Source organism: Aspergillus saccharolyticus (genome assembly GCF_003184585.1).
Source record: "Aspergillus saccharolyticus JOP 1030-1 unplaced genomic scaffold BP01scaffold_18, whole genome shotgun sequence".
NCBI lineage: Eukaryota > Fungi > Ascomycota > Eurotiomycetes > Eurotiales > Aspergillaceae > Aspergillus > Aspergillus saccharolyticus.
In genome coordinates, this window is record NW_020290628.1 from 204238 (window position 1) to 231859 (window position 27622).

At 51.2% G+C, this 27622-nt stretch overlaps 9 protein-coding genes across 9 annotated transcripts; 4 read left to right on the forward strand and 5 right to left on the reverse strand.

Moving 5' to 3' along the window:
* Positions 1-927: 927 nt before the first annotated feature.
* Positions 928-1539, forward strand: BP01DRAFT_366271 (uncharacterized protein; the record flags this gene model as incomplete). The annotated part of the gene is made up of 1 exon (XM_025576400.1): positions 928-1539. The coding sequence occupies one exon, from the start codon at positions 928-930 to the stop codon at positions 1537-1539; it is 612 nt and encodes a 203-aa protein (XP_025430711.1).
* Positions 1540-2784: 1245 nt separating this feature from the next.
* BP01DRAFT_342014 (peroxidase family protein) lies at positions 2785-4005 on the forward strand (the record flags this gene model as incomplete). Its single annotated transcript, XM_025573472.1, has 5 exons — positions 2785-2890; positions 2984-3176; positions 3241-3288; positions 3393-3664; positions 3801-4005. 5 exons carry the CDS (start codon positions 2785-2787, stop codon positions 3977-3979), a joined length of 798 nt encoding a protein of 265 aa, XP_025430712.1. The 3' UTR covers positions 3980-4005.
* Positions 4006-4891: 886 nt separating this feature from the next.
* BP01DRAFT_383296 (glycoside hydrolase family 28 protein) lies at positions 4892-6098 on the reverse strand (the record flags this gene model as incomplete). Its single annotated transcript, XM_025577418.1, has 3 exons — positions 4892-5350; positions 5403-5822; positions 5871-6098. The coding sequence occupies 3 exons, from the start codon at positions 6096-6098 to the stop codon at positions 4892-4894; spliced, it is 1107 nt and encodes a 368-aa protein (XP_025430713.1).
* Positions 6099-8916: 2818 nt separating this feature from the next.
* BP01DRAFT_65117 (hybrid sensor histidine kinase/response regulator) lies at positions 8917-12979 on the reverse strand. Its single transcript, XM_025580000.1, has 5 exons — positions 12543-12979; positions 12337-12478; positions 11004-12274; positions 9276-10951; positions 8917-9229 (listed from the first exon to the last, which is right to left on the reverse strand). Exons 1-5 carry the CDS (start codon positions 12782-12784, stop codon positions 9009-9011), a joined length of 3552 nt encoding a protein of 1183 aa, XP_025430714.1. The 5' UTR covers positions 12785-12979; the 3' UTR covers positions 8917-9008.
* Positions 12980-14167: 1188 nt separating this feature from the next.
* BP01DRAFT_65126 (uncharacterized protein) lies at positions 14168-14962 on the reverse strand. The gene has a single exon (XM_025580001.1). It carries the CDS (start codon positions 14752-14754, stop codon positions 14251-14253), a length of 504 nt encoding a protein of 167 aa, XP_025430715.1. The 5' UTR covers positions 14755-14962; the 3' UTR covers positions 14168-14250.
* Positions 14963-16073: 1111 nt separating this feature from the next.
* Positions 16074-17783, reverse strand: BP01DRAFT_65129 (uncharacterized protein). Its single transcript, XM_025580002.1, has one exon. It carries the CDS (start codon positions 17626-17628, stop codon positions 16117-16119), a length of 1512 nt encoding a protein of 503 aa, XP_025430716.1. The 5' UTR covers positions 17629-17783; the 3' UTR covers positions 16074-16116.
* Positions 17784-22071: 4288 nt separating this feature from the next.
* Positions 22072-23563, forward strand: BP01DRAFT_357422 (GNAT family N-acetyltransferase). Its single transcript, XM_025575196.1, has 2 exons — positions 22072-22679; positions 23010-23563. Exons 1-2 carry the CDS (start codon positions 22151-22153, stop codon positions 23261-23263), a joined length of 783 nt encoding a protein of 260 aa, XP_025430717.1. The 5' UTR covers positions 22072-22150; the 3' UTR covers positions 23264-23563.
* A 1318-nt stretch (positions 23564-24881) lies between these two features.
* BP01DRAFT_366278 (NAD(P)-dependent alcohol dehydrogenase) lies at positions 24882-26073 on the forward strand (the record flags this gene model as incomplete). The annotated part of the gene is made up of 3 exons (XM_025576401.1): positions 24882-25058; positions 25109-25717; positions 25777-26073. The coding sequence occupies 3 exons, from the start codon at positions 24882-24884 to the stop codon at positions 26071-26073; spliced, it is 1083 nt and encodes a 360-aa protein (XP_025430718.1).
* Positions 26074-26152: 79 nt separating this feature from the next.
* Positions 26153-26987, reverse strand: BP01DRAFT_297853 (uncharacterized protein; the record flags this gene model as incomplete). Its single annotated transcript, XM_025571894.1, has 2 exons — positions 26153-26721; positions 26783-26987. 2 exons carry the CDS (start codon positions 26985-26987, stop codon positions 26153-26155), a joined length of 774 nt encoding a protein of 257 aa, XP_025430719.1.
* Between the last annotated feature and the right edge of the window lie 635 nt (positions 26988-27622).

The window sequence follows — 27622 nt, forward strand, 5'->3', positions numbered from 1 at the left end:
TGGTTCGTCAAAACAGTTGATCATGACCTTTTGGCCCTGTCTCTGCCAATCAGCGCGAAAGTGCAGTCCACTGCCACTAACGTATCGCTGCGAGATTGTATGCTTGCATTTGCTCTCAGGGCCAGAGGCCGATACAGTCGATACAACAAAAGTTTGTACGTCCTGGTGCGTTCAATGTTATCTCCTGTTATTGCTAATATTTCTTTCTGCCAGACGCGCTGCCTACCTTAACCTTTTTCAGAAGGGCATCTATTAGGGACTCATAATTGTGCCTACTGGCTAGTATGATTGTCTTATACCATTGAGCAACGCCACAAGGAATGGACGAAGTTAAGAAAAGAGAATGTCACCGCAGCCTATAACGCTACAACAAAACACTCCAGTTTTCATGAGAGAAGGTCCAAGAAGTACTAGGCTGGCCCCCTTGATTCTTTGGCGCCTGTCCTGATGACATTCATCCGTTCTTACCGTCTTCAACTTTATTCACAATCGGTATCCATTCTTTCTTGATCCATTCGAGGGTACACTTACAATGATAATCCCCACAATATCTTTCATCTATTGAGGAGAGCAATTGCTAAGACATTCCGGCATCTGTACAATGAAAGTGAGGGTGAAAGGAGATGAGTTTTCTCTATGAAAGACGGATTTCATTGACTACAATCTGAACTGGTTTGTCTCGTACTAGATTTCCGTTTTCCGGGTATAATCCGTCCGTGATACTCCAATTAATCGAAGAAATGCATGTTATACATGTTCATGGAAAGTCGCCCTCCAGTAAACCCTCGATAAACCAATCCCCAATACACACAACAACACCACGAACTAGTCTATATAAACGACCCTTCCACCGATGTTCCAATCCTCTCATTAACCACTTGACCAACACCCAAGAATTACCCATTGCAGAAGCACCAGCGCGACATCATGCTTGATACCACAATAAGTGACATCGTGGCGTCTCGCTCCTCCCGGCGCACCCGGCGAACCCACCGCACCCGCCAGACCCCCCGCCGCCGCCACACTCCACCCCCACTGCCACCGCACTGGATAAACAACACCAGCCTCCCCGGAAGTGTAGAGGCCGCGCGCAACCCCCACGTATTCGTGCCAAAGATCATCTTCGTCCCGCTGGATGAATATACCTGGACGACGATGCTCGTCTACTGCGACGGGCGAGCCTGGTACGACAAATGCCCCAACAGTTTCGACTGGGAGCTGGCTGAGCAAGACATGCTCATGGTGTTCCATATGCAGCGGGAGCTCTACCCCAATGCCGCCCCGTTTGGCGGGACAGTCTTGTACAATAATTCAGTCCGGGGTTATCTTGAGGTCCCCGCGACCATCTCGGGGCATGAGTCAGATATTATGCCGTTCCGTCACGAGGGGCGCTCCGTGTTCGACCTTGAGACCTCAGCCCGTGACGCGGAGTGGGCGTTTCTGGATACACTGCAGTACAATACGCCTGAGATGGTGGATTATGACGACTTTGGGAATATTGGCAAGGATTCCGATCCCGAAAACAGTAACGAGGAATAAGGCCTAGGCGTTTTGTGGGGGGGGGTCCAGAAATGCGGGTTTGGCGTCGATGGTTGTGGGGATTCTGCATATTGGTAGCATCAATAGGAGTTGATTTGCTTATCTTGTTTTATGTTTTGTAAGAGATTGTGTCTAAAGTCTAAGACAGAGTGGGTATTGTTGTGTCGTCGATATAGAAAGTCAAGTTCCCAGGTCTTGTGTGTGCCTAAATGTTCTCTATTACTCTTCACAAATAACATCGAGAATGACATGAACACGGCTTTGTCTCCACCTCTTCGATACTCGGAGTTTGATGATGGGCAGCGGACGCGGGACTGCGAGCGGGACAACCTAAGGGGAAGCTGGACCGCTGCTTTGCGCAGGTTCCGGCGCTGCGGGATCCGTTCAATGTGACGGATTTTTGGCGTGCGACGGAGACGATGGATAGATTGGAGGATATTGTTATTAACCCTAGTTTGGTTCAAGTGTGCGGATATTCAGGGGACCGACTAATTAGCAAAGCTGGAGGTCACCGAATCTTGACACGAGTGGAGGTGATACTGGATCATCTGGTACTCCGTACACAGTTCTTTTTCTAGTGTAGGGGTAATGAGAGAGCTTTGATGAATTACGGATTTGGGTCTGATTTAGAGAGATATTTTTTGATAATTGTGTAGTGCCTACCGGTCCTGGTACGAGACCAAGTAGAGTACATGCATCTAGCACTGGCCTTGGTAGTTCATGTTGATCCATCTGCTCTTAGTCTGCTGCAGGGAAGCATATCAGCTCTGCATGGAATGCTCTTGGGCGCCGATCCCAGTCCGCTCATTGGTGTGGAAAAGCTAAATCTGAACGCCCTCTCCAGACGGCCTCACTAAAAATACACTGGCTCCAGACCGTGAATGCTAATCCGGCAATAAGTAAACATTGTAGCCTATACAATCCTGGTGTGTTTCATGATCATCCAAACAAACGAGGTTCCCGGCCCCATATGGATTGATCTGCAGGCGCTGCCGCTTCGTACTCGTTCACTATCAGGTATACCTAAATAACAATGAGCAAAACTCAACGCTTTGTTCACTATACTCCGACTGATGATGATCTGCGTCCTGCGCATCGTCATCACTGTGATGGCCACCTCCAGGTTGAAACGTTTATTGTGCCAGTGGTTGTGAGTCGCGAGGGTAAATACCGCTGGCTTTGCCTCCACTTCCTGGATTATGCATCAACTATCGCCACTTTCAAAGAATACTTATCAGTCTCATCATGAAGATCACCCTTCCTATTACCCTCTTCCTGGGCGTAGCCATTGCCCACCCCCATTGGGGCGCAGCGGACATCTCCCACTGGAAACCTGCCGGACCAGATGACGGTAAGCCCGCAACCTTCACAGCTGACAGCAATTGAAAACAATTGAAAGCAAATAGAAGCAAATGAACGCTACTGAACTGACCCAAGAATGCAGACCGCGGTCCCTGCCCAATGATGAACACTCTAGCGAACCATAACTTCCTCCCTCACGACGGCCGCAACATCACCCGTCCCAAACTCATTGAGGCGCTGGGGGCCGCTCTGAACTTCACCTCTTCGCTTTCATCGGTGATGTTCGACATGGCGATTGTTGTGAATCCGGAGCCGAATGCGACATACTTTACTCTGTACAGCCCCACTAGTCTCTTTCTCCTGGGCCAATGATATTTGCAGCTTGCTAACAAGAGATAGTGATCAATTGAACCAGCATAATATTCTCGAACATGATGCCAGTTTGAGGTTAGTACCTAGCCTACCACCCCTCAAATCAAATACGATTCAACAACGTCATTCCTCTTCTAAGATCCACATCCCCAATTAACCAAAACTAACAAAGAAGACAGTCGTGCGGATGCATACTTAGGAAACAACCACATCTTCAACGCCACCATCTTCGAGCAAACCCGCCAATACTGGACCTCCTCAATCCTTGACGCCACCATGCTCGCCAACAGCAAGCTGGCCCGGCAGATCACCTCGCGAGCAACCAACCCGACCTACACGTTCACCGCGAAGACGGAGGAGTTCAGTCTCGGCGAGGTGGCGGCGCCGATTATTGTGTTTGGAAACTTAACGGCTGGGACGGTGAGGAGGGATTTGGTGAAGTATTTTTTCGGTATATTTTTTCGGTATGTTTTCTTCCGTTTCTCTTCTTGTCTTGTTGGGGTTGGGGGGTGCAACACCTTCTCTCCGTCTTATCCTGAGTTAGTGGTAGGTGATGACTAATGATTTCTTGTACTATGGTATAATAGAAAATGAACGACTACCAGTTGAGCTAGGGTGGAGGACAAAATCTGAGGCGGTGGGGCTGGAGGCCATCACTGCGATGTCGAATATGATTCGGAATAAGACTTCTTTGTTGACGGGATCTGGACCGGTGTCCGGGTCGGAAGTGAGTAAGAGGGACTTGCATTTTGGGACGCGGGGTTAGTTTGATGTCTTCTGGTTATGTATTAGGGATATCCTGTTGTGTCCTTGAGATCTGCTGTTCGTGTTCGAGGGACAGGGATTGGGAGTGGGGAAGTGGGGGAGTGGGTGGGTGAGTAGGTGGTGATGCGGCAATGCCTATACATAGTAAGTGGTACTCAGCTGGCAGCGAGAAGATTCATCTGGTATCATTGTTGGTAGCGAACCGAAGACACGCACCTTGTTAGCACTGAGGAATGTGTTCTAAGATGTACTGTACTGTCCAGAGGTCAATCCGGGCATACTGCAAGCATGGTATTGTAGCCCAGCTTAGGCAACAGCCCGATCCAGAATCTTAGCACCTTCAAGGCTTCGCCGTTCCTTGTCATCCATGTTTCCTCATCAACTCAACTCATACCCCTTCGGATAATTTCATCTATCTCAAACAGTTAATACCCAATCTGGCACCGCGATTCTATTTTCATCCACCCAGTTAACCCATCAAACCGCCAAGAGGCTTGGCGGGTAGACTCCGGCCTGCCAAGCCAGTAGCACGACCGAATATAGTCACTGAGGGAGGAACTTGTCGAAATACGGTGGACGTAGTTCTTCTGGATCAGCAGGGGCCAACCTGGGCGGCTGGTACGGCCCGGGATCGCAGGCGAGCCTCAGCTGATATCGACCGGATCTGAGTATAGTTACAGTATATTGACTCGCATTGCGCCCTGCTCAAAGTGTCGGAGAATATTTCAGATGGCACGGCAATTCGCAGAAATATCTGTCAGTGAACCGCAGAGTCAACAAATGCGCATGCACAATTAGTAATCACACCAGACCTTCTGATTATTATTTTCTGAGATTAGAATAACTAGCTACTAATCCAATCCAAGTCAACCCGGGTGCTTTCTCCCACCCCATAACATCTCAAATCACCTGTTTAGCAAGAAGCACCGCTGGGAACGTTCTTGCAGGACTTCTTCTCCTTACCACCGGAGATGGAAACGCCCTTCCAGGTCCAGTCGGAGCAGCTGCCGGAACCGCACAGAATGTAGACGGGCTGAGCGGAGGACTGAACGGAACCCGTCACCTTGTTGATGGTGACATCCTTGATGGGAATAGAGTTAGAGGGGATACCGGTGGGGGAGCCGTTCTCGTAGTCCTGCTCGACGACGATACCGTACTTGGCGATGTTCTCGAGGGTGATGTTGTCGTAAGTCACATCGGTCACGGAGCCGGTTTTTTTGTAGACGGTCTTGATGCGCACGCCGTTATCGGAGTTGACGATGTGACTGTTGGTGATGTGCACGCCCTTGACGACGTTGTTGTCGCGGCCGCCGACGGAGCCGATCGACAGGCCGTGGCCGCCGGAGCAGTAGCCATCGTCGAAGTAGATGTTCTATCCCGTCCATTAGTTCTTGGTTCGGCTGCAGGGGATAGAGAGGGCCTACCTCGCCGGAGTTGATGGCCAGGCAGTCGTCCTGGTTGTAGACCTTGGCGCCAATGATGTAGACGCCGTTGGACTCGCCGACATCAAAGGCGTCGGTGTTGTGACCGCCCTTGCTGTCGCCAGCGGAGTTGTCGATGGTCACGCCCTCGATGTGCACGTCGTTGCCCTGCACCGAGATGGCCTGAGCGGGGGTGTTCTTGATGTGCAGGTTCTTGAGGTACGAGCTCTGCAGCTTGTGGGCGTACATGAACTTGGGCTTGTCCTTGCCGCCGTTGGTGCCCTTGCCGTCCCACCAGCGCTCGCCCTGGCCGTCGATGATGGCGCCCGAGGCAGCAGTGAAGGTGACGCCCTCACCGCCGAGGCGGATCAAAGGTCCTTTCCACTCCTTGTAGCCGAAGGTGGTGGTGCCCTCGAAGGTGACCTAAACAGAAAATTAGGATTGAATCAAGGAATCGAGGAATCAACGTACGGTGGAGCCCTTCTTGGCGCCGGAGAGATCCAGGGTCTGGCCAGCAGGGACCTTGATGTTCTTCAGGACCGAGTTGGAGCACTTCTTGACACCAGCCTTGGCGGAGGCAGCCTCAGTGAAGGTGCAGGAGGATCTCTCGGCGAGATCTCTCTCAGCAAGGTCGTGGGGGGCAGGAGCCGCAAGGGCGAGGGAGCCAAGAGCGGCCAGGGTGAAAATATCGAAACGCATTTTGATTCGTGTTTATTCTGGTCAACAGAAACGAATGAATAAAAGAATGACTGAGGTCTGATCTGATCTGATCGACAGAAGGAAAGAGAAAGAGAGAATGTGTGCGGGTGATGAGAGAAAGAAGATCTTGATGGATGGGTGCATGCAATGCTTTATACCCATATCGAGCTGCGGTGATATTCCATGATCATGCAGTCGGTCGATGAATCAGGGTTGTTCAGGGTCAGGGGAGATATCCGGAATATCCACAGGGTGTCAGTCTCTAACGGTGGCGTGTAGAACGAACACTGCTTCGGAGAAGTTTACTCATCAAAAGCAGGCTGCAGAGGAAACGGTTCACTGCTGGTGTTTTTGCGATGGGTGCAGTGAAGGGCTCGGCAGCTTGGTATTGCTTCACTTCTTCCCCACAGTGGGTGCGCCAAGGAGCAGCTGCTCGAACGGTCTTGTACCAAGCCCAGCAGAAGGAGAGTGCTCATTTGCCAGGTTCCGAGCTGAAATGAAACCTCAGCAGATGCCAGTGGTTGGTCTTTGGGCAGTCATCTTGTTACCTAATATCGAATGTTCGAATGTTCGATGTTTGCCTGTCGATTACTCGATTGCTGGTGCTTCAGGGAGAGATTTAAACCGCGTCAACCTCAAATCCTGTTCAACTGAGGCAACACCAGTTTTACTCCCATCACGACCCAGATACAAAAAAAGAAAACAAGCATTCTACAGAAACATCTATAGCCGACTCTCTAGGCATCCACAAAGACCACTACATCCTCCCAGGGCCCTTCTCGGCTGAATTTACGCTCAGGGTCCGGGCGGTGTGCGCCTGTAATTTCCGCGGAGCACGCACCAAAGGGTCCTCCAAGCCACTAAAAAGCTTGTCTTTGCGCGATTGCCGGGGAACCTGCTTCTTTGGGGGAAGACCTCCTGCTTGGCTGTTCCCTGCCCCCAGCGCTCCACGCGCCTGACAATCCGGCATTTTTGGAAGCTGCCCTGAGAAGACCCCTGAGTCTGCTTTTCCGCCCTGTTCTTACCGGTTATTCCGGCAAGGGGGGAAATAAATTCAGGGACAGATTGAACTGCGAAAGCACGGGCAGACGGGGCCGGTCCGTCAGCTCTGGGAAATCATAATCGCATGCGTCGCAGCTGGCGATCTCCCCAGACAGAATCTTGTACTCTGACTGAATTGACTCATACCGCCTATGACAGCTCCTGCCTTGAAGTGTCAATTGCCTACTAATTTACAGGACCGACCTTTCTTGCCAGTAAAAGGTCATCATCTCTGCACACTGCTATTCTGCTGGTCTTAACAGCCGTCAGTATAAGGTTGCTTATCCAGCTTATGTCCGGATAACGAGGGTCTCCTGTTGGTGCAAAACCAAACTAGACATTCGTGGTGAAATTCGGGAAAAATAGATTAAAGAATAGATTGTATATAATCCCCCCCCCTGTCACCTGACTGCGTCCGTACGGGGCCTTCTTTCCCTGGATCCTCCTGGGGATCCTCTTAGAAAAAACCAATATCTTCAAAACATTCATGATTTCATATCCCCTACGGAATAACCCGTAGATGACACCCCCAAGCGCCACAGCCACCTCGAACACCATCCTTCACACCAAGTTCCCTCATTCTGTCATGGAGTCTGAGAAGGAGCGCTACTCTAATTGCACGCTCTAGAGCAGAGTACTACCAGCGGCAGCATACTCGTGTCGAAGACCCCACGTCCTCCTGTCTTAGCCAAGCTCATCCCACGGAATGTAGTTGGGCCAAGGTAGCGACAATTGCCAAGGTGCCTGGATCTGGCGGGTTTTCCCAGACAGTGGCTCGGGGTTTTGTGGTTGCATCCGCCTTCATGTTGCTGTATAAAATCCGCCTTGTGATAAATACTCAGGACCTGTTCGGTATGGGTTGTGGTTCTCAAGCAGGTTCTGGCTAAGCAACCGTGCAGGTCCACATGCACTTTCACTCAAATCAGGAACGGAGTAAGTCCAAGCAGTACATCTCGCCTTCTAATCAGAATAACAACCCACCCTCGCCCCGGGATCTGTCGGCAATGGATGTACTAAATGCAAAGTCATCGCGCCAGTCTACCATGACTATCCTTGTTTGGCTCGTATAACCGAGACTTAGCCTGCTCGGTATGGCGATTTCTCCGACCCGTGGGCCTTTTCCTCTTCATTTCGTCTCTCATCGCACCACTTCGTCAATACTTGACTTTTGGGAGCGATGGCTTCGCATCTATCTACCGTACAGAGCCATAGCTGGCATGTCCTGCTCTACCTCCCTGTGACCCGCCCCTTTGCTCTCTCGCCACTGGTGTTCACCCCCAGATCAGGGGCTGCGAACGTCAGCCTACGTTTTATCTACATTGATGCTGCATGAAGAGGGTAGGTCAGAAGGATCTCTGTATGTTCAGTATATTCTCATGATTATTCTAGCTGATACTGCGGTCGGAAACTGGCACTTGGTTCCAAGATAGGTACACCCATGCGTAGTCCGCTCGAGATATAATATGAGCAGACCCGAATCACCTCAGTAAATCCTGTGGTGCAATTCGAAGGTAGATAGACAGGAAATGAATTGAAGAGCAGGTGAAAGACAGCAGCGACACCGTTGAATACAGCAGCACGGGGACGGGGGGTATTGAGGCATATGGTGCTGCCGAGGGTAGAGAAAAAGAAACCTCGTGCGCCGGGGTATAAGAATCTGGCAACATGCCTGCTAATCGCTGTCATGGCCGTACTTTTGCAGACGGTGAGCGCTACTTGCGCTACGCTCGGTCGGCTTTACGCCGTGAGCTCAGTGGCTGACTCTGCGACCACGGAAGTGATGGTAGCACAACTGAGTCAGGGTTAGGTTTTTCAAAAATGCCTTCAAGACAGGAATTCGACGGTCCAAAGCCGAAAGGACCATTCCGCTCATCCCTTCGCCTGATCCATCAACTGCGTCACCTTCTTCAGAGACACCGGCTTTGTGACAAAGACATCAACGCCGGCCGCATAGGCCTCTGCGACATCCTCGTTTGATCCCAGACCAGTGAGTGCAATGATCTTGGCGGGAAATGCAGGTTTGCGTTGCTTTTCAATCGTGCGAATCGCTCTAGTAGCCTCAAACCCATTCATGATAGGCATAGATATGTCTGCTGAAGTTAGGAGCTGCTCTAAATTTCATTTGAAGTGACTCACCCATGAAAATATAATGGTAACCCTCAGGCATGGACTCGACTGCTTCGACGGCCTCTTTGCCGTTTATAGCCTCATGCACGATAATGGGTTGTCGCCGGCTAACGATTCGGTTCAGTAGTGACATGTTGACCGGATTATCTTCGACTAGAAGCACCCGTGGTACTTCTTCGGCTGCGCCGGGAATTGGCTGACTGCAAGCAGTTCCGTTTTGCTGTATGTGTAAGTCAGGTTGATTTGGCGATATGCTAGATCCAGCTCCGAGACCGAGCGTCGGTGATGACACAGCCGAATCAGTAACATCTGCTGGAACGGAAGATGGAATTGGACGAAGAGGAAGAGCTAAATCGCCATCGCGATGAGGAGTGGTCTCCATCCCGCTCTGCACACCGTTCACGAAGGCCGTTGGCGACGAGCCATCCTCGGATCCCTGAGGATGAGTCGGTGCTTGCAAACATCTCTGAAGCGTTCTAGCCAATCGGTAAGGACCGCACGGAAGGCTCAACCATTCAACCCGCACGCTGATCTCCTTCGGTGAGAAAGGCTCCAAATGCACAGGCCGCCGATCACGGTGCAAAACGAGCAATGTGGATCGTTCACTCAAACCCTGCATCCGAGGTAACTCCGCTTCGTCGACGATCACAATGTCGGCGGGAACATCAGGTGACCATGGTTGAAGGGTTATGCCATACCATTGCGTGAGATACCTCACCACAGAAATGGCGGAGGCGGTTTCACCAGGCTGAACAAAGCACACTGTCTTCCCCGTAAATTCTTGTTTCACATCATCAATGAGACCTTCAGAGCTGATAACAAGTGGATAGTCGAGCACAGTCGCATTCTCCAAGGTGTCCCGTCTCTCTGGCCGCGTAAGAGGGATCGAAATTTTGACCACCGTGCCCGTTCCTACTTGACTCCTGATCTTGATGCTGCCTCTTAGAGAGCGAACGATCCTGTTGACGAGAGACAAGCCAAGCCCTGTGCCGGGAGTCAAAGGATCCTCTTGCATGAAAGGTGTGAAAAGATGATAGCGGAGATACTCGTTGGATATGCCCCGACCGGTGTCAGAAACAGTCAAAAGCAGATTATCGCAGCCCTCACGAGACGTGCTTTTAATGTCCTTTTGAATCTCCATGCGCACAGCTATGGATCCACTTCGAGTGTACTTAAGGGCATTGCCAAAAACATTCATAACGATGCGCCGTAGCGCACCTGGCTCCAGAACAAAGACCCAGTCATGCATGCCGACGTCGAGAGTGATATCGACCTGCTCAGAGTTGCCACTGTTTCCATCCTCCGATGGAGAGGCTGGCTTGGAGGTCGACGAATTACCCGCACGACTGATCTTGAGATGATTAGCCCCGGCGCAGATACTCTCAATTGCATCCTCGACAATTGCCACAATGTCCACGACTTTCAAAATATACAATGACCGTGGACCTGAATAGGTAGTAACAGAGCCCCTATCCTCGTGCAGAAGCGAGGAGCCGGCAATACGAGCCTTTCGCCGGAACGAATTGATTTTGCTGAAATCTAGAATTTGCTCAAACGTATCCAGAAGTGTTTGACTGCACGCGCGGATAGTGTCCAGAAGCATCCGAGCCGAGCCGGACAAACTTTGTTCGGTGAGAAGCTCGATGGCAGCTAGAATACCATGTAAAGGGCTCCGAAGTTCATGTCTGTCTTTGTGGTTAGTCTCCCAATATAGAAGCCAGGAACAGAGACACTCACGAGATACTGCTAATAAAATCCCCCTTCTTCTTGTCTGCTTCTTGACTCCGCAGGCGGCTATCCTCCGTCATCAAAGAAGAACAAAACCCGAGCACACCACCCAGTTCTACGTGGGGACTGAAGATCCGGGTCTCAACGGAACTCCAACAGAAGCAGCCACCAAACCAACGCGAGTTAGATGCATCCCACAATGGTGCGAAGATGATCCGTGTGGCTTTTGGGAAATACGTCTGCAGAAGATCTAACTCCCTCCCGTTTAGCGCCTTGCCAGAGGGGTGAAGCGATGAGGGCAATTGAAAGGTCGGCAGGCTACTGGTTTGAGAGCTTGTCTCGTCGTCAGATGAAAAAGCCGTACCATCACGATGGAAATACCACAAAGCTCCTTTACCGAAACGCTGCATCATCCGCCAGAGAAACCGTCGGCTCATTACCCTCGCAGAGAGTATGTCGGACTCGTTTCCCGAGTCCGATTCACTGGCATCTCGCGTCGAAAAAGCCCAGGTAGTAGCGGACCGCGACTCTCCGATTTCATCTTCTAGCAAATCCTCGTCCTCGTCAAGGTTGTACCTGTCCTTGAGAGCAAACATCGCGACCCCTCCTTCATCTCCCAGAGCCAAGCAGTCTCGCATGATGTCTGCGGCGCGTTGAAAGGTCTCATGTCTTTTGCCGGATGACGAGACTCGTGGCTTGATGACAGGCCGGTGGGGTAGATCCTGTTGTTTCTGAGATTCTGGTGACATTGAATCCGAGGATGAAGTATCATTCAGCACTGGGCTTGCAGCCCTGGCGCACGACTTCATAGTTCGCGGGGAGTCGCTCGGATTGATGTCCGGTGAGGAGACGGGCCGAGGGCTAGGAGTGCGCGACCGCTCAACTTCGGACGAGCTGGCGCTTCGTGGAATGGATACCGTCGGCGACTCATCCTTGCCCTGATCCTGAACAAATGTGTTGAGCCCGGACAACACCTTCATCAAGCGAGCACTTTCTAGTGACTGTCTTGACGTTTCCAAGTACTCCATGACTGCGGTCGCTATCACCCCTAAGCTTTCCTTGTGGGCAGCCGTCAATAATAGGTTGGGCCGCGGATCAATAACATATAAACTGCCAATATTGATTCCATTACTGGTCATCAGGGGCGTGCCAGCATAGTAGCGGAAAAAAGGCGATCCAGACACACAGGGTATGTGACAGAACTTGGGATGTAGTTGTAGGTCGTCGACAATAAAGAAAGGATATTCATCCGCGGTCGTCGGCGTCAGGGTGATTGTTTTCTAGCAAGAAAGAGGACATGTCAGCAAGAAGGATCAAAAGACGAGTATTTGTTAGTACATACCTCACACAAAGTGCCGGCAACAGGGCCTCGAGAGCAGCCCATCCAAAGGCCATCGCCATCGGCTTCATAGAGACTGTTGTCCCCGAGGTTCAACGAGCGTGAGGCTTCGGCCACAACATAGAGCGTCTCGCGATCGATCAGACTGGTGTCAATTTAGCCTTTAAAACCCCATGCGCAAGCCATATATGGTTATCAAAGCGACATACCTGATAATAGCACGCTGGACGCCTACTTTCACGGCAGCCAACTGGGCTAGGGCAGTCAGGACAAGATTCGGACTGGCTCTTGTTGCCGCACAGGTGTCCGAGACTTGCGAAGCACTGGTTTGAGAAAGAGCAGGGAGCAAGGCAGGGTTGTCAGGTTGGAAATAATGAAACAATTCCCGGGCGCGACGGTCCGCTTCATGTTCTTCCTGCTGTGAAGCCGGAGAGGAGAGATCCTCCGTCATGTCGTCGACTCGGCGCGCGTCAACCTGCAGCGTAGCGGTGCGGTGCGCTTTGGCGGTTTCGTGTAGGCAGTGCGTCTCGTGAAGTCTTTGTTCCTGTCATTCCATGTTATTCAGCACACCCTATCATGCGACAAACCACAATCCCCGAAGAAGAAACAGTATAGTTGAGGATTGACAAAAGACTCAGAGCGTGTGGGGCGAGGAATAATTGTCTCTCCCCCCCGACTTCCGCTGTTTTTTTCGCCCTTGAGAAAAGTCCGGGCGGCAATTGCGTCACATGCTCTCAACGTGCAGTGTCTGGCTTTGGCCCGGTCAGGCCCGGTAGAATTCTAGACCGTTGGGCCGCTGTCCCGCGTACCACACCGCCTGCTGTTCCGGGGTGGTTCTGCGGGCCAAATCCAGACTGACAGTATCCGCTTGCATCCAATAAGGGGAAGACTCGGCCTCCAGAAGATCAAAGAGTGGCGAGTGTCCGTCCTGACTACTTCCACAGTACAGTTCACATACCATACATTGACTGTGTGGAGGTGCAGCTTAGATTAGCTAATCTACAACAGCTGTTTGTAAGCAGCCATCCAACGGTGGACATCTAGCCACCCACCTTACCTCATATAGTGTAGACGCCGTGGAGATTGCATGAATCGGACTTCTAGAATCTAGACCGATCCCTGATAAGTTATAAGCTTAATGTTTGGAAAGCGTGAGGGGAGAGCTCTCTCCACTCCTCCACGAAGAGAACAACAATGGAAGAGATTCCTTTGTTCATTCACCAAGAAATAGTCTAGCTCATCCTTGTGACTTCATGCTCAATTGTCCTCTAGTTCCTGCACTTCACATGTTGTGCGATGAATTCTATGTCTACCTCATTAGTGTCCCTATACCTCCGGGACTTATTAACTTCGATATTATCAGGTATTATCAGGCAATCTAAAATCGACATCTCCACAACGGACCAATGAAAGGGCGTCGCTTCAAAGCACAGTACTCCGGCACAGCCCCAGCAAATAATGTGGGGCGATCTCTTCAATTCCGATCTCGCCTCCCCTTCGCAGTTGGCACTGTGAAGTCTAAATCGTGTACAAGAATGTGACTTGCACCTGGCTGAAGGTTGGTCCGGGAGCAGGTCCTAGAATGGTCGGTTCTTGTAGGAAACACAGTAGGACTATCGACTGCTGGTGGAGAACATCGCTACAGCAGATGCTTTGCGCTAAACAAAATGCACAAACACGACCTGAGACAGTCCAAGCATAAATCTTGGAACGAAGGCTTGGCGAAGGATTCTCGAACGCTGAACAGGGTCGCGCATTATAGAGGAAAATCCGACGATGCAGTTTGAGTAGAATAGTAGATTGAATGCAGAGATCGCACTTCTCTGACGGACAAAAATATATCTGTTTTCCAAGAAAACCACCTGTCCCTACAACAGGGGCTAAAGGAGCCTCATCGAAAAGCCACAAAGGCTCTTCCTAAACGCCGTTTAGGAGTTGATCGAGGATTTGCAGTATTCGTCCCATCCTGACTTGATGCCGTTCCCTCTCCCTTGCTTCCAACGTGACTATCATGGCATTGCATGCTCGCGATGGTCGGCCTGTCGCCTTGCAATTGCCGCAGATCCCTTGGAATGTCAGCGGGTCAGGCACATGGAGGCACATGGGAAACGTGCGCCTAGAGCGATTCCTCCTACAACATGAGCAAGTCTGCGCCGGTCGAACCCCTCTTGATTGGATGAGAATGGCCTCAATGATTGACCTGTTGTTGATGTTGTCGGCATTGATGCGACCACGGTAGAACTCCACGTCTTCTCCGTCCATGTCCAGCAAACGCTCCCCGACGCCCCTTACTCTTGAGCCTATGTAGTCGCGAATTTCGTCCTCGGTCAAGATGGGATTCCCCCCGGTAATGTCGGCATCGATTCGCTCGAAAAGAGCTTGGATATGCCAGTAATTAGGGGGTCTTTCATAAAGTGTCATTTCGGTGATCTGTGATTGGGGTCCGAGGTACCGATACTTCGCGTTGGAAGACCAGGCCTTTTGTAGGAGTGGTGTACAAAGGCTGGATCTGTTCCTTTTTATAGACAAACTTCAAAGTGGTGAAAGCATCGAAGAAGAAGGCATATCGGATGCAAAAGCATTGTTAATTCGAAAATTGAGGATTGTGAGAATGCCGACATTGCCCAGCAAAAGTACCGTGTTCGACAGGCGATGGCGTTCAAGAGATAAGTCAATCAGATTAGATTCAGCTTCACGTTTCTCAGACTGAAGAGGAGGGCAAGGCACTCAGATCGTCCTACTCTTAGAGGCCTGATGCTTCGGGGTCTCAGCTTTGGTTCTTGAATCTTTGTCATCTACCGATTAACCAAGAAGAAGGCGAGGGGCAGCATCTTCCAGGTTCAAGTCAACGAAGCCGGTCAGAGTGGAGAGGGAAAGAGCCCTGCAGCTGAGGGACCTCTCGACTGACTCATGCGACGTCCCTTGCCCACCTCTTTGCGCGTGTTCTGACCTTGTACACTGAATCTCATGGGAACGACCCAAAAAACTGGAATTCAAATAGAACCTCCTCCCCCACCTTTCATAACCATCCCCTCCGCCCCTCTCGATCACACCGCACCAGCCAACTTCTGACGCTGACCTTTCACATTCAGCAACCACTGGAGCGACCGTTTGGTGATCGCATTCCCCACCGCCTCCAAGAGGTTCGCGCTTTTGACATCGGGATCGACCTCGACCATCGCCCGACCGAGCGCCCGCTGGTCCTCGGTTGTTTCAGCGGACGGCCCGGGCGTGGTCACGCAACGCAGTTGACGCGATTCTTTTCCTTACGGATGGTGTATTTGATGCCGCTCAACGAGATCTCGGGATTCAGTTGGGAGATCTTTCGCCGCTCCCCAGCCGATGGAGTGGAGCTTGCAGAGATTCGGACCGGAGCTTGGGGGTGAGTTCTTTGCCGCGCATCATTGCGTTCAGAGCGGGGGATGGAGTGCTGGCTTTTGTTTGGATAAATTGTAGGGCGTAGATATGCGCCTGATCCATGGCAGGATAAAAGCATTCAGCAACCTGGCTGGGCTATTTTACTACTGTTTTGTCTTCAGCGCAAACGCGAGGTCACGTGACGTATGGAGGTAATGCGCGGGGCGTGATGCTGGATGACAACAGAGAAGACTGACACCTGTTTATTTTGTTCCTCAAAATCAATGCTAGCTATACCAATGCATGCTGTATGTACTTCATTTTCTTGGTCTTGACATGCTCACAAGCAGTTCAGATTGGGCCTCATACAGCATGCGACTGTCGCTCACACTCCAACGGTGCCGTACCAACCACCCATTGTACCTCTCACAACCTCGCCATATCCCTGCCCATCGCCCAAACCAGCAACGGGTCCTGCAGAAACCGCTGCATGTCCTCCCTCTCCATGGACATTCGAAACTCCCAGGGCGCCATTCGCGTCGGGGCAGGCAATACCCAGCACTGTCCATTGGTGCGAAAATCCGGGAAATCAAATCGCGCAATATTGCCGAGCGCTTTCCCAAAATCGAGAGCCATCGTATTCAGCAAGCGCATGTTACTGTAGACAAATTGTCCCTCGCTGGGATAATAGGACTGCCAGTCTTTGCTGACTTGCTTTTTCCGTATGAGTGCCTGGATGTATTCTTTGTCGACACCAACAACCGCCTTGTAAGCACGGAGGGTCAGCTCGGCTAGGAGTGCAAGGTCGTAGGTGCTGAGTCCAGGGATCTGGCGGTACATATCCGAAGGCTTACGATTGGATTCTTTGTTAGTGTCCTTGGCAGGGGAGTTGACGGCGGATGATAGAGGTGCGGATGCGGGGACAGGAGCCAGGGCGTTTCCGATGTAATTTGGTGGAAGTATGCCTTTCTGACGGAGCTCAACCATCATAACAATGCTGGTTTCATCGGGTCGGGAGGTGAACCTCTTTTCGTGGTACCGTGATCGCGCCCAGCAGAGCCACATCAAAGCTGCGGCTACGTCGTTATCAGAGAAAACAGGATGCGCCTGGCTTCTGTTCAAAAGTTCCGGCTCGACCTCTCCGGCCGCAAAGCCTAGTAGATCTGTCGTGATGGCTTGACAGGCTTCCTTGAGACGACCAATCACCTCGAAAGGGACCGTTACAAGCTGACATTCCACCTCCTCACGACTGGGGTCGGGGGCTGTCTTTGCACGAGGAAAGATGTCCACAAATTTGGTCTCTGGCATGTTTTCTGCCCGTTCGCCCATCTCGATGATTTTTCTGCGACATTCCATGTCAACCGTCTGGAGTGAAATCTGACGCGTGTGTTGCAGGCCCCGGCAACATACAGCCAGAGCCTTAAGGAGGATGTATACACCCATCCCATCGACGAACATGTGATGGAAGCAGACATCCACGACTATTCCATCTTCGAAGATATTTATCTGCCAACGAAGTGCGGGTGCGCGTTCCTGGTTGATCGCCTCTAGTGGAATGGGTCTGTACTTTGCTTGGCCCAGGATGCTGCCTGTCACTCGATGGGAAATAATCGCCTTCTGGCGGTAAAAATACTCTCTGGTGTGCACATGCGTGCGAACAAGGGGATACTCTTTGAGGCTTGTCTCTGTCGGGGGTCGAACTTCCAAGGTGTTAGTCTTTCCATCTGGGCTTGAGGCGGGACAGACATCTCCCGCAAGGATGGGATTGTGTGCAACCAGGACCTCGATCCCATTTTTAAGAATTAACGCGTCCTCAGTCGGCGATTTTGTCGCAAAGTACGGGAAGCATGTCATATAAAGCCTGGGTAGTAGGTGGTCCAGCGGAGTCAGCGGGAAGGGGGTGAAAGTGGGAGACGCGAATTCACTGTTTATGAGCATTTTTGATGCCGAGACGGCGAGGTATGTCTGAGAATTTAGCTAGAGTCCTTGGATTCCACGAAATGCCACTCCCACTGATTTATATGCACATCAATCGTTCGACATCATGCTGGCCTCAGAAATGAGACGCTCCTTGCTTGCCTGTCACTCGGCTAATGATTGTCCGATGGTCCATGAAGTGTTGTACTGTTGACGTTTCACTACATCCGTAATTGGATTCTTGCATCGACATGCGGAAGCTGGAATGCACTTTTGCAGGGAATCCTTCAGTCTTGTGATAAATGACGCCAGTCTTTGAAATGCCTGGTGCATGAACTTCGGAACACAATCACGTTGTTTCATCATGATTGGAGGCATCTCGGTCCGGCATGGGTGCCGATCTCGCGAGCTGGGAGACTCAATACATGTTCGTTGGGCCACGTCAAGAAGAGTTGGTGAGTCCAGGCATACTAGTTCGGCCGGGTCAGATGTTGAGTTCTTCAGGGACGTAGCTAGAACGTGAAGAATATTTAAGCAGCTAATCAATATATTTGTTCTCCGAACCGGTTTTTATTTGCACTAGACAATGCACGATGATTTGTAGGTTGGTTGAGTTGTTGTTGCTCGGCCCGAGGCAGTCATGTTTGTTGTGTTTGTTGCTGTTGGTACCGGTGGGGAGGCGGTAATTTTCTGCCGCTCGCTTAGAGGCCACGACCGCATTCGAAAATCCTGCCCAAATAACGGCGCGATATCAATAGACTCCCTTTGTGCTTTGTGAGCTATGGTCACCCCATTGCTGAGGTCATGTAGAGGTTCTGAGTGATTATGTCTTCTAGATCCCTCTTGTGATACTGAACTCTCTAGAACTTTGTATTATTCATTCTATGTGACTCGGACCATCATGCTGTCGCGTAGACTGAATATATACCAGATTCTAGTAGTCTTTCAACGAGACTGCGATTGACGTCACTGCAAATCTTTGAAAGCTAACTTGCTTCAAGGAAAACTGTGTGAAGGATAACGATATGTGCACATGTATTCTTTGCCCAAGGGTCTCAGGGATAAGTCCTATGTTGTTTGAATCTGCATATATTTGGTCAGGGGTGAGTGGCATAGTGTTTTGGTCTAACACCGCATGTCTTCTGTCAACTATACTAATCAGATATCTGCAGGCTCAACCACACCCCTAGGGGTCATAATTCATATGACGCCCTTCACGATGATCATCCACATCTCGCTGAGTCAAGAAGGGGTGGTCAATGCTTCTCGCATCGCTGTGCTCAGCCCCGAGTGGTGCTGTGAGCCCGCCTGGTGGTCATTGTGCATACAAGAGCCCCCCTGGCTCTATCGCCTGCACTTCCTCGACACTGCTGGCCGCTTTTGCATCCTGCCGCCGCCCTGCCGCCTCCGTCCTTAGGCCACCAATTTTGGATGCCTGAAAACGTTACGCAGGCTCCCTTATGCCCCCCCGTTACTGAATCCCTTCAACACCAGTATCCGATGATGGCCGAACGGTCTAGGGTCATGTTCTACTGCCAGATACTCGCTACAGCGTTGGAACTCGCATGGGACCTCGCTTGTTCGAATCTCGCTCAGGCCACTACCTGTTCGAATTCTAAGCCGGTATGGGAGCCTTCCTAGTGGTGCGGCCACCGATTCAACTCGGTGGTTAGACAGGGTGGTGGTCAGCCCGCTGTCGCTCGCACGGAGGATGTAAAGGAGCATTATGGCATGTACAAAACACTGGTCTGACCCATTTTTTGGGATTTTTTCCCATTTTCCACTACTGCTACGCGTGAAGTTATACAGACTGCGCGCCAGCAGGCTGTAGATGAGGAACGAGTAGTTGTGTTTGGATTGCCTTACATTGCCAGCGATTTGGTGGTCAGGAGTTCGGATTGCCTGCTTCGATCAGCATGAAGCTATTTCAGACGGTCATTTCCATCAGACACGTCGATTTACAGGATGATGAGCTTGCGATGAGTGGTCTATGCGTCTGAAGCTATTCCTGCGCGTCCTTTTCGTAACCTGCGTTGATCCGCGCAACTGCCCATTCCCCATTCCCCATCCACATTCACCACTGCCATTCCGCTCGCACCCCACCACCGCCTCTTCCAGCTCATTCTGAGGTTATTCCCATTTGTTTCCAGTACATAGGCTCCGACCTTGAAGCTATCTCAGAATTTTACGTTCTACCTACCACTTTGCCTTTCCACCACCACATCAACTAGACATGCACGAAATGATAATTACTTTATCCCATCATCATAATAATTGCCTCACATCAATATCAGTCTAATAAAATTCGATCGCCATTTCATTGCCAAAGTTTCTCTACAAAAGACCTAAGTATGTTCTCAACCCAGCATCGTGCCAAGTCTCTTCATCGCTTCCTCTTGGGGGTCACGTGTATACGCAGGTGAGTGTCTCCAGCTCATCTCTCTCCGTACCCGCCTCTCCCACAACCTAACGACAACATTGACCCTGAGCCTATTCAATTGTTTCGATGTAAGTGTGCCTGGTTTATAAGTCTTGTCTGTTGATGTTGACATCTGACGTCTCACTATAGCTCTTATCTTATCGTTCCTTGCACTCTGCATCATGCTGCCCGCATTCACGATAAGATAACCGTCCCCGCATTGCCTCAACGCAGTGTCACAGAGCGCTTCATCTGCGGTCCAACGATGACGAAAGGATTGCCATGGTGCTGTCAGTGCCTCTCGCAATCCCTGGCGTAAAAATAGATCAATGCGACCGTGTGTTTTGATGATTTTGGCGATACTCATTCAGTGGTTGATTTGTTGACGACGCGATTAGCTTCTCATTAGTATGGAACTCCCTTGACGAAATCATGCCTTTCGAAAGTCTTTTCCGATAGTGGACTACGTGCTTGATACCATCATCTCTATGTTGGAGCTCCTGGAGTCATTTGCGCAGGTAAGAGGACGACTGTGCAGTTGAGCCTCATTAGCCTTGCAGTGATGACAGCTAAGCAAGCGTTTAGAGGGGTATAGGCTGAACGCTACACTCGGATTAGCTCTTGGCTTGAGCTTCAGCCTTGCCCTCCTACCTCCATACTCCCTAGTGGATTTGCTCGCATTCGAAATTCTTTATTTTCTAACCTCATTCATGATGGAGAACCCTATCTCTACAGCCCTCAAAGCGGCCGGAGTATTTCACTTGGGATCACGGTCTTCCAGGATGTCGTTTTATACTACGGCACCTACAGGGTTGTTGATAAGGAGATCATGGGTCTAATCTCCAGGATGAAAGGTTACCCGGTATTTTGAAACATGATACGAGTACTCTGCGCGTTGAAGACACAGCACACGATACAAATCTTGTGAGAAACAACACATCGCGATACAGGGCTTACGGAAGTGGCAGAATATGCTTACAGGCTTTAGGCGTACTTTTGATCCAGCACAGAAGTCATATCTGCGGAGGACGTTGTACTTAGATTGATGAGAGGCCCTCGAAGACATAATTCCACGGTCGCCGGATTGCGGTTCAGTTTGATGCTAGTATTACAGTCTGGTTTAATGTCGTCATTCTCTCGCTTTAAAACTCTCCATACCAGGCTAACTCTCTGCTTGACTTTAGGATCAATCATAAGCGCACAGCTTGTGCTGTCTAGGGTACTCGAAGCTACATCGAAGGTCACTGCTATCGATACGCGTGGTTTGTTGGCTGTCAACGAACGCCTTCGGCATGGGTAAGAGTCGTTGAAGACCTTTGAGTACGTCTATCATTGGCAATCAATATCCATGGTGAATAATGGCCGTTCCACTCTCATGCGATATCCAAGCCAACATGTCCATCAATTAATCGTTCTCAAACCTGGGACGGAAACGCTTCGTGAACCTGCATCTTTGAACTCTCTGCTCGACATGGACAACAAGGTCATATGATAGTACTTTCTCGAAGACTAAAAAATCGCCAGCGACCGAACAGTCGACGCTGCATATTTTATGGGGTTGGTGGAGCAGCTGCAAGCCTATTTCCAGGCAGATATTGTCAGCGATTGGAACGAGTGGCAGAGGTCAAGTCGGGCCATTGTGGCTCTCGAGCAGCGGTAGTACTCGAGGCTTAGCGCGCTCCTGGTAAGGGGTATCTCGGCTGGGTACAGGATTTAGGGGTTATACTGGAGGATTGAGTTGACTGAAGTTCTCCTTGCAAGTAGAACCTTTCGGCCACAGCTGAACGGAAGATTTCATGGAGTATTTTAGCGGCGCTAACTCCATCCGCCACTAGTGCTACTAAGCAATCTATAGTGCGCCCCAATAAGCATCATCATCTCTAATGACAGACATAGGTAGGTCAGCACTAATTTTCCATCCAATTATACATGGACCTTTACATTTCTAATCAGTTACCAATCACAGATAAGAAATTGACACCTTTCCACAACCCGTTGCTTGACTATACCCAGCGCCTCAGTCTTAATCTACACCAAACCCTGGACATACATCACTTTCTAAAAGAAATAACACACCACATCCATTGCGACAACCGAGACACCTCCCACCGCCACGCGAACAAGATGTCATTCATACTTACCCCCTGCACCCCCGCCGATTCCCCCCAGATCGCCCGCGCCATCATGCTCGCGCGTCTGACAGACCCCCACTGGGTCTTTCTCTGGACCGACCCAAACCCCACGCGCCTCATCACCGACGTCGCCGCCCGCTTCCCCTACACTCTAGTCCGTTCCCGCGACCACACGCGCCACCAGATGGTCTCCTACGTGGACGAGTCCGGAGAGAAGACAATAGTCGGCTACGCAAGGTGGACATTACCCGACTTGCTGCTCGATGCAACTCATCAAGCTCTTGCTGGAGAAGCAAATCTCGAGAAACATAATGCGGCGAACGGAGGACGAGATGTCGTCTGGCCAGAGGCGCAGGTTCAAGCGCCTACCGAGGATGAGCTCCGCGAATTTAAAGAGCGATTCGATGCAGCCAGTGACGGGGGCCAAGTCCCTGGGATGAAGCGGGACGGGATGGTGGAGTTTCGGAGTCGGCCGTTGGAGGAGGCGGATGAGCGGGTAACCCGTGGGAAGGAGTTTCTGAGTAAGTTCAATTATCTTGCTATTTCTTCCGTTTCCTTCTAGGGCAGCTCTTCTGCTTCTCCGTTTGGAGCTCGAATTGCTTGCTTGTCAGGTAGAGATCATGTGCTTGTGTTTGGAGGTGGAAGATGTAAGTGTCTAGATTCCGAGGGTGCCGTCTCCTGTCCGGACTTAGACTATGGATGTATGCTGGTCCGTCTTGCCTCTGGCATTCTGATTGTGCGAAGGGAATGCTCGGATGGCACGACTGAGTAGTGGGACTCATTCGACTGAAATCTACTGTGATCAAACGACCAAAGGATAGAAGACTGATACGATCGACCGATATTTCCAGCCCTCGACTACCTCTGCACCCACCCGGACTTCTGGCGCCGAGGTGTCGGAAGTATGCTCGTGGCAAGCGGGCTGCAGGTGGCCGATAGGTGCGGCCTCAGGACGTATGTTATGTCCGAGCCGGCGGGGTTGAAGGTCTACTCGAAGCATGGTTTCAGGGTGGTGGAGACGGTGAGCACGGATTATTCCCGATTTGGGGGTCAGGAGCCCCAGGTGCTTTATTTTCTGGTTAGGGAGGTGGGAGGAGGGGTTTAGTTGCTCGAATGCTTGAGGATTGAGGGAATGGAGTGTGTGGGGAGGATGGAGGTTATCTTGGGGCTTTTGTGCTGTTGATCGTCAAGACTGATGTGCTATACCGGAGGATCATGGGATTGCAATAGGTTGGAGTAAAAGGCTCATTGATAGCCTTGCATTGCGGTAGGTGACTGATAGAGCAAACTCGATGCCAGGTAGCGGAGTCTAGTGTAGAGCTGGTGATTGCACCTCTTGCATGAATAGGACTATTCTGGCAGGGCACTTTTGCCAACAGAACAGCGCGGCAAACACTAGGTAGATCACCAGTGATGCCTGAATATTTGACTTCAAGTTATTTCTACCAGCAACATCAAAGTCAGTATCCCTGTATATCTTATGTTCATGATTAAGATACTCAATCAAGAAGAAAAGAAAAGGGAAGGTTATCTACTGCGTACTCTTTAAGGGATTGGAAGCCTACTATGTAGAAGCTAAGAGATTATTCCCCATCACTGTTTAAAGAGGAAGGGAGAAGAGTAGATAGACTATCTAGGAGAGGCTTATCTAGGGAGACTATCTAAAGTTAGAAGAGTAGATCAACCGCCCTGTTTTCGTTTAGCCGAACTGCCCTGTGGGATTAGCCCGCGCTTGCATGCATTGGCATCTATTGTGTTGGATGACAGTAAAGAAGATATATCCATGTTTTCAACATTGACTGGCTAGATCAACTGCTGTACAGTTCAAGCGTCCGAGAACGTGGGCGTAGCAATCGGACAGAAGTCGGGAAAGGATCGGCTAGGCATCAATGCCGAACTACCGGGTCTCGGATTTGTGGCGATCCCACACAAATGCGCACAAAGTCTCTGTACGGAGGGATAAATCATCAACCAAACGTGTTTCCACCAGGAACACTGCTGAAATGACGTCACGGACCGCTATCCCAAATGAAAACTCAGATCGTTTCAAAAAGCACAAGACGCAGAGACTTCTAGAAGCTTTTTTAAAGAAGACGCCCCAATAGGGCCACCATCCCGGTGGTAGCGCGACCGTCAGCATCTTAATGCTTCTTAACTCCGGCAGTGGGGCGTCAGCAGGTTGCAGATTCACGCTAGCGCCCAGAAACCACCGCTCTTCCCTGGTTAGTGACAGTATCTTCTATGGATGGGTTCCAGACTCGGCGGGCAGTTGAACGCTCAATGTCCAATGATGGTGCTGTTCCGCAATTACCGGGCCCAATAGATTGGCTCAGTCGGTTCGACTTTGCCGGTGACAATGAGGCAAATGGCGCATTCGCTGACCGTCTTGTTTTGTAAGCCGGACTTTACTCGTAGATGACCTGAATCATGGCTGGACCGAGGCATGCCCCTGGCGCCACGATGTCGCTCCCGTCTTATCCACATTCTTGGAACCCGGTAAGCCTACTGACGGCCCTTCTGAACGGAGATTCACTCGGAAGACATGCCCCACAGCACGGCAAAACGACGCAGAGAGAAACAGAAACACTTTTCTGCGGAATTTATAAGCAGTTCCCTGGTTTACCACGATCTGCGTTGGAGCACGCAAATATAAAGGCAGCGAGGACCCGCGGAGACTCAGCCATCCAGACAATCGTCATCTCACACAGACACACACATTCACAATGGCTGCCACCGATTACAAGTTTGAGGGTTGGATGGGTCTCGAGCCCAAGGCTGCCGAAGGCCACATGGTCTGGCAGGAGTTCGAGCCCAAGCCCTGGGAGGAGACCGACGTTGACATTAAGATCACCCACTGCGGTATCTGCGGTTCTGACATGCACACCCTGAGAAGCGGATGGGTATGTACCCATTCTCGATGAGATAGTGTTCCGTCTGCTAACTTGCCTAGGGCCCCACGAACTACCCCTGCTGTGTTGGTCACGAGATTGTCGGTATTGCCGTTCGCGTCGGCTCCAAGGTCGAGGGCATCAAGGTTGGTGACCGTGTTGGTGTCGGTGCCCAGAGCGAGTCTTGCATGGGCCGCAACGGCGACTGTGAGGCTTGCGCCTCCGGCCTCGAGCAATACTGCCCCAAGTCTATGGTTGGCACATACAACGGCGTGTACGCCAACGGTGGCAAGTCGTACGGTGGTTATGCTCGCTACAACCGTTCGCCTTCCCGCTTCGTCGTCAAGATCCCCGATGCCATTCCCTCCGCTGAAGCCGCTCCCATGCTTTGCGGTGGTATCACCACCTACTCTCCCCTGAAGCACTTCGGCTGCGGTCCCGGCAAGCGTGTCGGAATCATCGGTGTTGGTGGTCTTGGCCACTTCGGTATCATGTTCGCCAAGGCTCTCGGTGCCGACAAGGTCATCGCCATCTCCCGCAAGGGCAATAAGAGAGAGGACGCTCTGAAGCTCGGAGCTGATGCTTACATCGCTACCGACGAGGATTCCGAGTGGGCCTCGAAAAACGCCCGCTCCCTCGACCTCATCATCTCCACCGTCTCCTCCTCCAAAGTATGTTCATTCGTCCCGGTTGTCTCGTCGTCCGTTGAATTGCCTACTAACTTCCGTAGATGCCCATCACCGATTACGTCCAGCTTCTTGACCTCGACGGTGCGTTTGTTCAGCTCGGTGTTCCCGAGGACGGTGCTCTGGCCATCCCCGCCCCCGCTCTGATCTTCAAGCGCGTCAAGTTCAGCGGCTCCCTTATTGGTTCTCCCAGCGAGATCAGCGAGATGCTCGCGTTGGCTGCAGAGAAGAACGTCCGCACCTGGATCGAGGAGCGCCCCATGAAGGACGCCAACGCTGCCGTCGTCGATATGAATGCTGGCAAGGCCAGATACCGTTACGTCCTCTGCAACGAGCAGTGAATCGACGTAACTTGAAAATCATTGTGTATATAGACACCCATAGACTTAATGACTCGATGTGATTAGACAGACATACCATTCAGGCAGGAATCCCCTCAAAGGCACGTAGAATATACTCCACTCCAGCAATTGTGACGGTCTGTCCAGTCTTCCAATTCTGCGGCTCGAAAATATCCTTCATCGAGGGCAGCTTGCTCGCTTTCGGACCGAGACTGTACTTGGTGCACCACCTTTTACTGGGGTCCCATTCTTCTCGAAGAGCACTCACCTTTTCTCCATCTTTGACGATGATAGCATTCGACTCTGGGGATTGAACATGCTTCTGCACCTGACGCAGAGCGAGATACGTCCCCCAGACGCGTCCAAGAAACGTCCGAGTGACCTCGCCCTCCTCACCGTCCTGGAGATCAGGACCAATCTGTGACTCCAAGACCCACGATACACCCCGTCCTGCCCCCTCAGGGCCCCGCCTAAACTCCAACTCCCGCCACACTTCCTCATACTCGCAAACAGGTTTGCCGGGTAGATCCGCCCGAGGCATGGACCCCTTTTCAAGATCATCCCCGTTCGGGAGCGTGGAGAAAGTTCCACAATCGACGTCATCGAACGAGTTGCGCGAGTCGAGCTCGTGTGTAAATTGTACGCGGGCTAAGTGAGAAGTTAGTGGGCTGGATCGGCGGCGAGCAAGGCAGGCCAAAAGGATGCATACTCGAGTCATTGGAATCCACGACACGTTGACCAGCAATGGCCCAGTCAATTGTCTTTGTGGCTTGATCGACGCGCAGGTCGACGTACCAGCCTGCTACCGACATGACGATTGTGTCGGTGTTTTCGAAGGTGGGGGCCGGGGGCCAGCGGAGGGATATGCGGGTGGAGAGGCGGCTTTGGGAGGGCGGGGGAGTGATGGGTGACATTTTTTCGGATAATGGGACTGCTGAGGAGAAGTTGCATTGATAATAGTGTCGAAGGGAGACTTCAGGTAGAGAGAGAGAAGAAGTAGAGAAGTTGAGAGAAAAGGGAGTACCTTGCTGGCAACTGGAGGTGCTTTATCCCCGCTGGCTGCACTCCGATAAGCCGCCCGGGGAAGGGGATGGAGGGTTAGTCCATTTTGGGTTTAGTGGCTTGTGCTGCTGCTGCTTGCTGCTTGTCGTTATCTGTTATCTCGCTCCCGAGACGCATGCAACACCAATATTCACCATTGCATGAAGTTCTACAAATGACGGTGACAACGACAATGACATCTGCTCCCACTTGAGCAACCTCTACCTCAATACTCTGCCTTTCTGCTTTCGGGCAAAACTATTACCCAGAGATGAAATCTGCCGCCCGTCAACGCTCTTCATGGGCTGCAAAGCGGGAGACAACCGCACCGTGCCAAAACTATATCTGTCTGCACGATGTATTGGAATAGGCCAGTCAACAAGGTCTGACGTGGAAGACTTGTTTATTGAAAGCAAGCCAGGAAGGCACAGGGCTAGCAATCGCATCTGGAATATTGACCGCCATGAGACAGTCGATCGACGAAAGGCCACTGGGCCAAGTATGACAT

What these genes read in the sequence shown, in the direction of transcription:
- BP01DRAFT_65129 (XM_025580002.1), bottom strand. Translation starts at nt 17,628, where the DNA reads ATGCTCATAAACAGTGAATTCGCGTCTCCCACTTTCACCCCCTTCCCG.
- BP01DRAFT_357422 (XM_025575196.1), top strand. Translation starts at nt 22,151, where the DNA reads ATGTCATTCATACTTACCCCCTGCACCCCCGCCGATTCCCCCCAGATC. An exon ending in CCGTGGGAAGGAGTTTCTGA is followed by an intron (nt 22,680 to 23,009) that starts GTAAGTTCAATT and finishes CGATATTTCCAG; the next exon opens with CCCTCGACTACCTCTGCACC.
- BP01DRAFT_65126 (XM_025580001.1), bottom strand. Translation starts at nt 14,754, where the DNA reads ATGACACTTTATGAAAGACCCCCTAATTACTGGCATATCCAAGCTCTT.
- BP01DRAFT_65117 (XM_025580000.1), bottom strand. Translation starts at nt 12,784, where the DNA reads ATGACGGAGGATCTCTCCTCTCCGGCTTCACAGCAGGAAGAACATGAA. An exon ending in TTGCCGGCACTTTGTGTGAG is followed by an intron (nt 12,275 to 12,336) that starts GTATGTACTAAC and finishes CTTTCTTGCTAG; the next exon opens with AAAACAATCACCCTGACGCC. An exon ending in TTACCATTATATTTTCATGG is followed by an intron (nt 9,230 to 9,275) that starts GTGAGTCACTTC and finishes TAACTTCAGCAG; the next exon opens with ACATATCTATGCCTATCATG.